This window comes from Wolffia australiana, chromosome 14 (assembly GCF_029677425.1).
Source record: "Wolffia australiana isolate 7733 chromosome 14, ASM2967742v1".
NCBI classification, from domain to species: Eukaryota; Viridiplantae; Streptophyta; class Magnoliopsida; order Alismatales; family Araceae; genus Wolffia; species Wolffia australiana.
The window spans coordinates 3630278-3642165 of NC_135848.1; the positions used below are offsets into that span (position 1 = coordinate 3630278).

The window sequence follows — 11888 nt, forward strand, 5'->3', positions numbered from 1 at the left end:
ACGGTAACCGATGACAAACATGTTCCATGAGTGAGTCGATACACACTCCTTTGTATCTTTTAGGACAAGAGGTGTTGCTTGGCACCCCACGTGTCGGAGTCTCCACCTATCGATTGGGTTAAATTGATCCGACATTAATTAATCTATATGATGATATAGTTAATTAATTTGGAAGGCCAATAAATGTTATTGGGCCGCGGGAGTCATTAACTAGATTGATACATGGGCCTAGAGGGTCACACGCAAATGGTCTTTTGGATGTCAGAAGATATACTTAAGTTTTGGGAGTTTTTATGAAAAATACCCACTTAGTATAAATAGGGGAAGGCCCTGAACAAAATTCACCCAGGCCAGAATTTTTCAGGGGGCCTTCCCCTTTTTCTCCACTCTCCCCACACCCTTCTCCATGCCCGATGCGATCGGGACGACATAATGATGATGGCAGAGGTTGAACGGGGCTCGTCAACGAGGAGGAGATCCGACGTGCCAAGGACTGCGTGGATACATCAAGAGGTTGCACACTTGAGCAGCTCGACTCGTCTCGCTCTGGGATCGAAGAAATCACGAATGAGATTCGTGCAAAGGTACCTCATTTCAATGATTTTGTTGATGCCGTTACGATTTCACAAAAGTCTTCTGCTGCGAATCGTTTTGTTTTGTTCGTCCATGTCAAGGCCTATAGAACCCGACAAAGTGTGCAGCCTCTAGACATATCCATGTGGTCATCAGCATGTCGAATCTCCTCCTTATCGTTGACAAGCCCCATTCAATCTCCTTCGTTGTCGTTACGTCGTACCGATGGCATCGGGCATGGAGAGGGGGTGTGGAGAGAAGGGAGAAGAAGGGGAAAGCCTTGAACAATTATGGCATGGGTGAATTTTGCTCAGTCCCTTCCCCTATTTATACAAAGTTAGTATTTTTCATAAAAACTCCCCAAAACTTAATTATATCTTCCGGCGTTCGAAAGATCATTTGCGTGTGACCCTCTAGGCCCATGTATCAGCCTATTTAACGACTCAAGCAGCCCAACAACCTTTATTGTCTTTCCAGATTAATTAACTATATCATCATATAAATTAATTAACATCGGATCGATTTAACCCAATCAATAGGTTGAGTCTCCAACACGTGGGGTGCCAAGCTACACCTCATGCTCTAGAAGATAAGGAGTGTATCTCGACTTACTTATAGAACATGTTCATCATCAGTTATCGTATACATACAATCGCTCATCCACTTGACTCTCATTGGATGACTTGGGGTATGGTCAATTTTCAAACTCTAATCCATCATTCGAATTAGTATTGATGCATTCGAAAATTATCGGATAATTCTTCTCCAATATTTCATTACATTGGCCAAGGACTTCATTACATCGTCTTCCTCGAGATGTCACCTCTTATAGCGAAAAGGGGCGATCCCATATTGACCACTCAATCGTCTTCGTGAACTTCTTGATGCACCAAAACTGTGAGCGTTTAGAATCCCATGATTAGAGACTTATTGGCCATAGTCAAAAGTACAACCGTCAGTCCACAAGACGTCTTTGGTGTCCCAGGTCTAAGGACCACTTACAAAACCGTGGCGTGAATCAACCAGATTGACAGTTCAGTATAATACCATTCAGGGATTCGTACCAATCAATTTAGTAAACTCTTTCCACTAAAGATCACCCACTATCCATCTGTAGTGTCTTCACACTAACGGCTACGGGAATGGCCATACTCATCATTTAAGTGAGGCTAGATAGTGATATTCTATCTAGATACTTCTATGTCCTTCACGTGTATCCTTAGAATATATATTTAAAGACTAGTGATCTCTGTATAACGATCTCATCATAATTCACTAAGTTCGATCATCTATTCATGGACTATTACGGTCACATATTACAGTCTTTAATTTATATAAAAGAGTATTATGATCATGTATTACGGTCCTGGTTTGTTTCTAGGGTTCTTGGCCCATCCAGCCCATTGGGCCTTTAATTTATATTTTTCTAGGCTTTTTATATTTAAAAAGGCTTTTTTCCCCTTCTCAAGCAACGGGATTATTTCTTCTTCTTCATCTCCTGCAAAAATTATCGTTTGTGGAAGATCGACGAGAATCCGAAGCAATATTTTGTGGGAAGAACGACGGATCTCGGCCGCTTTGCACACATTACAGACTGGGTACGGATGAATTCGCTGACGAGTTTTTTTCTCTTATCAATCGCATCGATTTCAACTATATGGAGCTGCTTAGGTTGCCCAATTCGTAAAAAATGTTGAGATCGAAGCAGCTGCTGTCCCTGATGTTAAAATTTTATTTTTTAGTTTGATTTCATTTGTTACTTAATCCGGGTATCTTTCATTCGCCATAGTTACGCCTCGGGGAATGAAGAACACTTTGAAACCATCGACTGATTGACAATTTTTTAGTTTGAAAGATAATTAGATGTGCCACATTGCATCGTGAGAAGCCATAATTACCGCATCGCTCTGTGACGAATTACGCTTGAAGAGAAAATCGAAGTAAATGCCTCAGACAGCTTGCTATTCTATCTGTTTAATCTGTTTTCAAAGTTTATCGAGATCTGATGACCAGCTAAGCTAACTTGTTCATCGCTAGAATTTAGAAGTTATAGCTAGATCATTACGGTTTCCCTCTTACCTTGCAAGACATGGATTTATCAATTGAATGTCATTCTTTCACATTTGTGATTTTGTATTCTAAATTTTAACATTTTACTCCTGAATGTTGATTCTATTTGCGATTTTCATGAAGGAGAAAAATGTCTACTGAAGTCATCTCAGATCAAAGGAAGAGGGCATTAGATGCATTGGAACGAAGATTCTCTGCTTCAAAACCAGAGTCCTCTCAGGAGCCTAATCATAATAAAAGGAAGACGGGAAATTTCCGAAAGAAAAAAGAACGCAAAGATGAAGATGGTGGAAGAGGAGCCGAAGTTGCTTCCACCTCTGCTCCGGATCATGTTTCATCCTTAAAGAAAGGTGCCTAGACTGGCGCATTTTTTTTACTTAAACTTGTTCTTACAGAAGTTCCTAATTAGGGAAATATCACACAATTTTCTTATCGGCTAATAAATGGGAACATCGTTATCTTAATTTTTTTTCAGATTTTGAAGACAAAAAATCTCTTTCAGATTTCGCTGATTTGTTAATATGCAGACTGAGATAACAGGATTACATAAAAAATGTTCTTATATCTGCCGCATTTTTCAAAAACTTATTTGGAATATTGATTTACGTGCCATGTGGTTTTTTCTCATCCCTTATGTAGAAAACTGTAGTAAGGAGTTACAATGCAGTACCAAGAGAGAAGAGGAGAGAGAGAGAGAGAGAGAGAGAGGAATAGAAGATAGTAATGACAAAAATTCAAAAACTCTAGTCGTGGATGGGACTCAATTACACTAGAGGTTTCCTGCGTTTTTATAGTGATCTGAAATTACATGAATACTCCAATTTCTAACGCGTAATATACCAAGGTTGAGACTCTGTTATCCTTGCATGTTCTGTGATTTAAATATTCTGCCATCCTGACTGAGTCTCTATTCTTTGATTCAGGAAATTTTGTGTTCCAAGGCAAATTTGGAAGTTCAGAAGTTTCAAATAAGGATTCTGAGGTGTCAAGTAAGATATTTCGTGATTAATTGTTCTATTAAGAGAGGGTTTGGCATGTTCCAAAGATGTAGGATGTGCGACGTTGACATTGTATAATGGATTGCGGATGACATCATCAATATCAACATGTGTCAACATCATCATCACCATCAACCATCCATTTAAGATATTTTCATCAACTTCATTGACATTATCAACTAGGGCAGTTGATGTCGAAGACAACATTGACATCGATGTTAATGCTTTTTTAATCAGAATTTTGTTGAGTTGTTGGATGATCATGAAGGCATTTTTCAACAATATGTGATCCCCTTCATTACCAACGTCAACATTAACCTCATCAATGTCATCTGCATCGTCAACAACACAAACTTTCAGCAGCATCAACATCAACTAGGGTCGATGAGATTGACGGAGACGTTGCAGTTGACGAGTGCAGAAGCCTACTAAGAAATTGAGTTGCAACTTTTTTTAAGGTGCTTCTTTCAGGAATACATCCTGCTTATCGGAAGCTTTCTGTACCTGTTCATCCGAATCTGATGAGGCCACCTCCTGAGGTAAACCTCTCGAACCAATCCGATGGAACCCATTTTCTCCATAATTAGTCTGAAGAATCTCTCAAGAACAGTTTGTTTTCTTTACAAGAATCCTGGAGCAGGGGCAGCCATCGTCAATAATGTGATTCATGATCTTCTCCAAAAAGGGGATTCGTCGGAGAAATATATGCAAGGATCGAGGAACATGAAAATTGATAATTGGTTGCTTCTTGATAATCATATTCCACGATCTGAAGGGCTGGAAGATGCCCGAGTGAAGGCCATTCAGAGCCATTCAAATCGATCAAAGAATCGCATGTCGATGCGCCAGCACCACGCTTGTGGGTCATTTGCGTTGCCTCAGAGATTTTGGAAGTACGTGTTATAGTAAACACTTTTCTTTCCTTTTTAGTGTTGCAGTAAAAATCCAATTGAAGCGGGTGGCAGATAGGGCTCTTCCCGTCGGTATTGACGACAATTAGACATGGTCGTTCTGTTCTTTTTGTGCGAATTTGTGCGAATTGTTCGTTCTGTTCGGTTTTCCGAACAGAACAAAAACAAATTCGAACAGAACATCCCACAGACCCGTGTGTGCGGTTCTTTTGTTTGCTTTGTGTGAATTTTGTTCTAGTTTTGTATAAATGTACGAATGTGCGAATTTTGTTCGTTTTTGAAGAAAAAAGAGAACAGAACAAAGAACAAGGCCTTGTGCGGTTCTTTTGTGCAAATTTTTTGTTCGTTTAAAATGAACAGAACAGAACGATCATGGCTAATGACAATCAACGCCATCATTGCCATCAACCTTCCTTTGTTAAAAGGAAATTTCATAGTCATCTCAACTAGCAGTCATTTTAGAAATTTTCTTCAAAACCAAAAATAGTCATCATCTATTAGACAGTTGATGTGGATGGGGTTGATGATTTTTTAACTAGAATTTTCCTAAGTTAACTGCTAATTTTGACAGAGAGTGTCAATGTCTCTGATAAACCACCATCGTCAACATCACCATTAACCTTTCATTGTCAACCACCCAAAATTCGTCAGCTTCAATGAGGGTTGATGATGGTGATGAGTAACGAAACCCATGCAGATCTTCCGGATTTTCTGAATTTTTTTTTTCTGCAGAGGTTTCGGAAGCGCATGTCTACTTATTTTTAAATTATCTTGGGTCACCAGTAAAAATTACCATTTGTTTAATAGAAAACTAAAATCGACCTGAAATCATCCGTCAAATTTTAGATCGTCTTAAATTTATTTCAAAATGAAGCCGGTAGCATATCATCTGGATTTTCTGAAATCTGGAAAAGCTTTACCCCAGAGATTTTGGAAGTACTTGTTATTTAACATTTATCTCGTTTTAGGCCGCTAGTTACCATTCTCAATTATTTTGTTGAAATAGATTATTGACATTGACCTGGAATCACCTTCCAAGTTCTTGGAAGCTGATATTCTAAACTCATTTCTCATTTTTGGCTGGTTAATTCGTTGTTAATTATTTTATTGAAATAAAAAACCGACACTGACCCAAAATTACCCGTCAATTATCATGATTTTCTGAAATCTGGGAAATTGTTTCATGTACCGCAGGTTTGAGGCCTTCAAACCAATGCACGATATGTGGAAAGAATACATCCTAAATCTTCTTAAAGAAAAAAGGCAAGCCAAAAGTTTCTGGGTTTGAACTTTATATTTATCAATGAATTAGTTTATTGTTAGATTCAAGCACTTACAAATTGTGCTAAAAGATATAGCTGATAGCCAGGGCACTACTTTTAATCTTTAAGCAGGATGTTGTTCTTCAAACTTATTACTATTTTTTGGAATTCTTGCTCTAGGAAGCACACGGGCCAGATTTTCCTCTCAGCAGACTTGCACGGCGCTTTCCTGTTTGGTAAGTAACTGGTTTGTATTTATCTGTAAATTTCATGCTCTTAATCAGAACTGCTATGATTTTACATAAAAACATGTACTCATCTTTCGTATTATGCAGTTGTGGAGTGCAAAGGAGGCAATTTCACCGGGGTAAGTGGAATCATGATCAGGGAAACTAAAGAGACATTCGGCATCATAACACCAGATGATAAATTTAAAGGTATTTTCTGCCTAACTTTGATATGTTTTTCGTGCCCGAAATCGATGGATTATTCTCTTTTATCTACGGGACCGAAGCAAGAAATTCTGAGAATATCCTAATTTTGGAATTTGCTGGTTCTTGGCAGTGGTTCCGAAGAAGATATGTGTGTTCCAGCTTCAAGCGGCCAACTTGAAGCTGACGCTGTTCGGTGACAAGCTCTCTACCCGGAATACATATTAATAATTTAAATGTATATGAAGAGAAAGAACATGTTATCTCTCTCTCTATACTTCATGGCAGCCCAAAAAGACTGTAATACACCATGACATTCATCTTCTAAAATGGTTACTAAGATTCATCCCCAAAACCATGACACCGGAGGCGGCATTTCAAAGAGAGATAAAGAGAGATATTACTTGGTGGCGGCGGCGACAACGGCAGTCCGAGCCTGAGTGAAACAGGAGATGACTGAACCCATTTGCAGTTTGTCATTACAACCAAAGCTCAATCTGTACCTGAAACAGGGCGCCGGTTAGAGAGAGAGAGTGATAAATATAATTTATCAAGAAACTGCAACTATAGTTCAGGGACGCGGACGGGACGATTGTTTTCGTCCCGGGATGAAAAAATCATCCCGTCCGAGGATACGGTTGAACTTCGGGACGAAAATTTGTCCCGGGAACCACCAGACGGGACGGTTTTTGTCCCTTGGGATGAAAAAATCGTCCGTCCAGAGGTCTCAGACGATGGACAGACAGATGTTGAAAAACCGCCGGATTCACAACGGACGGTTGAGATCTCGCCACTTGGCCTTGCTATGACAATTTGCATCAAGGTCCCTGTATTTTTTCGCGTGCAAACTGACGCCGCTTAGAATTAATTGTACATATGTCCATTTCATTCTCTCTCCTCCATATTTCCCTTAAAAAAATTAGATCATCTACATTAATATATTAAAAATATAAATGGGTTTTTTTCATCCGGGACGAATTTCGCGACGAAAATTCGTCCTGGGAGGACTGGAGGGGACCAAAAACCGTCCCGGTATGATTGGACAGAATGGTTTTTTTATCGTTGGATGAAAAACCGTCCCGTCCTTCGTCCCTGAACTTACTCTGGACATCGGACGGGACAAAATTCGTCCCGTCCCACCCATCGTCCACGTCCGGGACGATCCAGAACTATAACTGCAACACTTATGCGCGAATGAGAGAGAGAGAGAGATCATGATACGGGTTCAGAAGTTCTTAGATAGGTACTATGGATTTATGTCCTTAGAGGATCTGTATGATGAAAATCAAAATTCACAGCTGTTTCCAAGAAGATAAAAGAGGGTTGATAGATCCTTACTCTACATCGGCGAGATTATTGATCAGACGGACACGAACACTAGTTGGTAGCTTGATCCGAAAGATGAAGCTGCACGATTGAAAGGAACCATAATTTAGCAATTAATCTCTTATGTTAATACTCAATTTATTATTTCCTATTTTATATTCATCTGAAAAAACCTCAGAAAAATAGCTCGTAGAAGGGCAACTGACTCACATAGTAACTTCTCTTACGATGTCCACCAAGGCAAGTCCTTTCCTCAGCTTCATTTCCGATATGCCTGAAATAATCACAAACATAATAATACTCTAATTAGCTTCACTATTATTTTAAAACACAAGATGGAACAGAAACTATAAAAGATTTAAATAGATAGTTAGGAACATCACGTTTAAAGCTGGTGGAAAATGATTCGTTTAGAAGCCAGAAAGCAATCTGTTCGATGTCCTTGGGCAGTGGGTTCCCCGTGCACAAATAAACAGCTTCCTCGGTGACGTGTGGGGAGGCCATGTGAGTAGACTTCAGAGAAAAAAGAAATAGTTCCATTTTAAAATGATAAAAAAGGAAGTAATTCATTATAAATATAATCACATGAAAAAATCCTACTGAAACAGAATATAATATAATATATACTAGGTGGCTAAAAAACTTCAATGTTTGTTAAAGAAAGTACAGACTGAAGAGCTTTGATTTTTTTTTCAAATTCAAAATATGTCTTCATAATCCAGACGATTATTTTAAAGATACATTGAAATGTACCTGCAAAATGTTCAGCGCTTTTCTCATGTCGCCATTGCTGAGCTGCACAACAGCGGCAAGGCCACTCTCAGAGACATCAATCCTGATCCAGAAAACATACCATGAGTATAAAATAGCTATTTTTCTCTGTACAGGAAGCAATATTGAAGAAAACCCACGATCAGCAAGAGCAATTATCATAGATAAAAAACTAAGTATAATATTCAGAGGATTAAACTGAGTTTTGGAGCATACTCTTCGGCATTTATCACGTGCCGGAGGCGTTCGGTCACGTGGGCAGGAGCAAGAGGAGCAAACCGGAACCGAGTACATCTGGACTGAAGCGCCGGAATGATCTTATTGACATGATTACAAATAAGCGCGAATCTAGTGCTCCGTGTATATTTTTCGATCACTAAATTAAACAAAATAATAATTAATAGGAGAGAAAAAAGGGGGATCCAGCATCAGACATTCATGAATAAAAACGAAAAATTGCTAGGCTTGGACTTACCTCTCCGAAGCGCAAATTGTGCATCTTTTGTCATGGCGTCTGCCTCATCCAACAGAACCAACTTAACCGAAGCCTTCGCACTAGAAGAATTTGAAAAAAAAAACAATTTGAACAAATGAAAGTTTCCAAAAAAGGTTTCAAACTAAAAAAACAACCGATTAAAAAACCCATCAATAGAAAATATTATACTTAGTTTTTTTATCCAATGGACGGCAAAGTATGGAAAAAAAATGGAAAAATATCTACATTTCGATTCAGTTAAAAATGGCGTAATCTGAACCCCCTAGCCTCGAGTGAAGATGCAAAACTAAGTTTGCGGGCTTTTCAGAAATTTCAAGTTTACAGCAATTTTCATTAAAATGTTTCGAATTTACTTTGCTTCGTTTCTGCACTGCCTTTAGCAAAAACAAAAACTAAACACAGAATGAGCATGTCCCCAAGTAATTTAAAAGGTAATTTAAACTATTTTATCAGTATCAGCTGCCAAACGCATTAAAAACCATCATAGATGTTGTAGTGGCACCCTAAATGACCCAGGGAAGCTGAAGAACAAATTTCCTGACAATCATTTCTAGAACATTCATAGAGATCTTAACCTAAAACCGAGACAGAAAATACATGAATTAACGCAAAAAAGAATAAATCTGTGCAAGCGATGGAAGTAAACATTACTCGAAGGATCGGGTGCTGGCAAAATCCTGAATCTGTCGACGAACCACATCGATCCCTCTCTCATCAGACGCATTCAGCTCAAGAATCATGTTGTGATACTGCGCCCCGTACAACTTCCGCGCCACGGCCAAGATCGTCGACGTCTTCCCCGTCCCAGGCGGTCCGTAAAGAAGCAAATGGGGCAGCTTGTTCTCATTCGTGAATCGATCAACTGCGCCGCAAATAAAACTCTACAAATCAATCATAGAAGAACAACAGAAATCGACAAAAACCAGCGAAAAATCAGTAAAAATCCACAAAAAATGGGGGATTTACTGGTGTCGACGATATCGCGATGGGCGGCGACGTCGGCGAGGGATTGGGGGCGATATTTCTCGACCCAAGGAGCGGATTTGGCGTGGGGGACTGGCGGTGGCTGGCATTTCTTGTCGAGACGGAGACTGGGAGAAGGAAGAACGTCGTCGATCTCCATGGCCGAGGGCTTGTCTTCTTCTGCCGCCATTGCAGGGAGATTCGAAGGTTCGATCGATCTCTTCGGCTTCTTCTGTCTGAAATGGCGCCAAAACATGAAGAGAGAAGTGAGAGTAGAGTGTTTTAGGAAGAGTTGTGGGCTTTTAATGGGTAGTGATGACTGATCAGCCAAATGGCATCTGAACCCCAGCAGTAGTCTTACTCTCTCTCTCTCTCTCTCTCTCTCTCTCTCTCTCTCTCTCTCTCTCTCTCTCTCTCCCTCTCTCCCTCTCTTCCTCTCTCTCTCTCTCTCTCTCTCTCTCTCTCTCTCTCTCTCTCTCTCTCTCTCTCTCTCTCTCTCTCTCTCTCTCTCTCTCTCTCTCTCTTCCTCTCTCTCTCTCTCTCTCTCTCTCTCTCTCTCTCTCTCTCTCTCTCTCTCTCTCTCTCTCTCTCTCTCGATCTCTCTCTCTCTCTCTCTCTCTCTCTCTCTCTCTCTCTCTCTCTCTCTCTCTCTCTCTCTCTCTCTCTCTCTCTCTCTCTCTCTCTCTCTCTCTCTCTCTCTCTCTCTCTCTCTCTCTCTCTCTCCTCTCTCTCCCTTTCTCCTTCCGCTCTCTATCCTCTCGCTCATCTCTCCTCTCTATTTCTCTCTCTTCTCTCCTTTCTCTCTCTCCCTTTATCCTTCCTCTCTCTTCTCTCTCTTCTCTCTCTACTTTCTCTCTCCTCTATCCTCTCTCCCCTCTGTCTCTTTTCCTCTCTCTTTCTCTCTCTTCTCCTCTTTCCTATCTATCTCTATCCTCTCTCTCTTTTCTGTCTCTGTCCTCTCTCTTCTCTCTCTATCCTCTCTCTTCTCTCTATCTCTCTCCTCTCTCTCTTTTCTGTCTCTGTCCTCTCTCTTCTCTCTCTATCCTCTCTCTTCTCTCTGTATCCTCTATCTCCTTTCCTCTCTCATTTCTGTCTCTATCCTCTCTCTTCTCTCTCTATCATCTATCTCCTTTCCTCTCTCATTTCTGTCTCTATCCTCTCTCTTCTCTCTCTATCATCTATCTCCTTTCCTCTCATTTCTGTCTCTATCCTCTCTCATTTCTGTCTCTATCCTCTCTCCTTTCTCTCTCTCTATCATCTCTCTTCTCTCTCTACTTTCTCCTCTATACTTTTTCTCTCATATCTCTTCTCCTCTCCTCTCTCTACTTTCTCTCTCTTCTCCTCTCTTCTATATCATCTCTTATATATTCTCTCTCTACTTTCTCCCTCCTATCTCATATCTTCTCTCTTCTCTCGACACTTTCTCTCTCTCCTATCTCATATATTCTCTCTTCTCTCGACACTTTCTCTCTCTCCTATCTCATATCTTCTCTCTTCTCTCTTCTCTCGACACTTTCTCTCTCTCCTATCTCATCTCTTCTCTCTATTCTCTTTTCTCTCTCCAATCTAATCTCTTATGTCTTTTCTATCTTCTCTTTTCTCTCTCTCATATCTCCTCTATATTTTCTCTCTTCTCTTTTCTCTCTCTCATATCTCCTCTATCTCTTTCTCCACTCTCTCTCCTCTTTCTCACACGCTCTCTCTCCCCTCTTTCTTCAATCTATCCACTATCCTCTCTCTTCGCTCTCTCTCTCCTCTTTCTTTTCTCTCATCTCTCTCTACTATTGTCACTCTCTTTTGTCTTTACTCTATCCCTTCTCTCTCTTCTCTCTATCCACCCTCCATTCTTTATATGCCCCTGTACTATCTACTCTCTTCTATCTCTCCTCTCTCCACCCTGTTTTCTCTTTGTCCCTCTACTCTCTATTCTCTTCTCCTTCCACTCTCTTCTCTGTATACACCTTGTGTCCTCTCTCTCTACTCTCTCACCTTCCATCCACCCTGTCTGTCTCTCTGCTCTCTCACCTTCAATCCACTCTGTCTCTCTCTACTCTCTCACCTTCTATCCACCCCCTCTCTCTCTCTCT

At 40.3% G+C, this 11888-nt stretch overlaps 2 protein-coding genes across 2 annotated transcripts; one reads left to right on the forward strand and one right to left on the reverse strand.

Annotated features, from left to right (window-relative positions):
• The first annotated feature begins 2049 nt into the window (after window positions 1-2049).
• On the forward strand, window positions 2050-6591 carry POP4 (ribonuclease P family protein). Its single transcript, XM_078586337.1, has 9 exons — window positions 2050-2171; window positions 2767-2993; window positions 3567-3632; window positions 4113-4180; window positions 4269-4534; window positions 5747-5815; window positions 5995-6050; window positions 6150-6251; window positions 6379-6591. The coding sequence occupies exons 2-9, from the start codon at window positions 2774-2776 to the stop codon at window positions 6471-6473; spliced, it is 942 nt and encodes a 313-aa protein (XP_078442463.1). The 5' UTR covers window positions 2050-2171; window positions 2767-2773; the 3' UTR covers window positions 6474-6591.
• RFC3 (replication factor C subunit 3) lies at window positions 6542-10081 on the reverse strand. Its single transcript, XM_078586336.1, has 9 exons — window positions 9805-10081; window positions 9490-9700; window positions 8818-8897; window positions 8559-8718; window positions 8325-8406; window positions 7955-8084; window positions 7782-7845; window positions 7584-7652; window positions 6542-6748 (listed from the first exon to the last, which is right to left on the reverse strand). The coding sequence occupies exons 1-9, from the start codon at window positions 10055-10057 to the stop codon at window positions 6646-6648; spliced, it is 1152 nt and encodes a 383-aa protein (XP_078442462.1). The 5' UTR covers window positions 10058-10081; the 3' UTR covers window positions 6542-6645.
• Between the last annotated feature and the right edge of the window lie 1807 nt (window positions 10082-11888).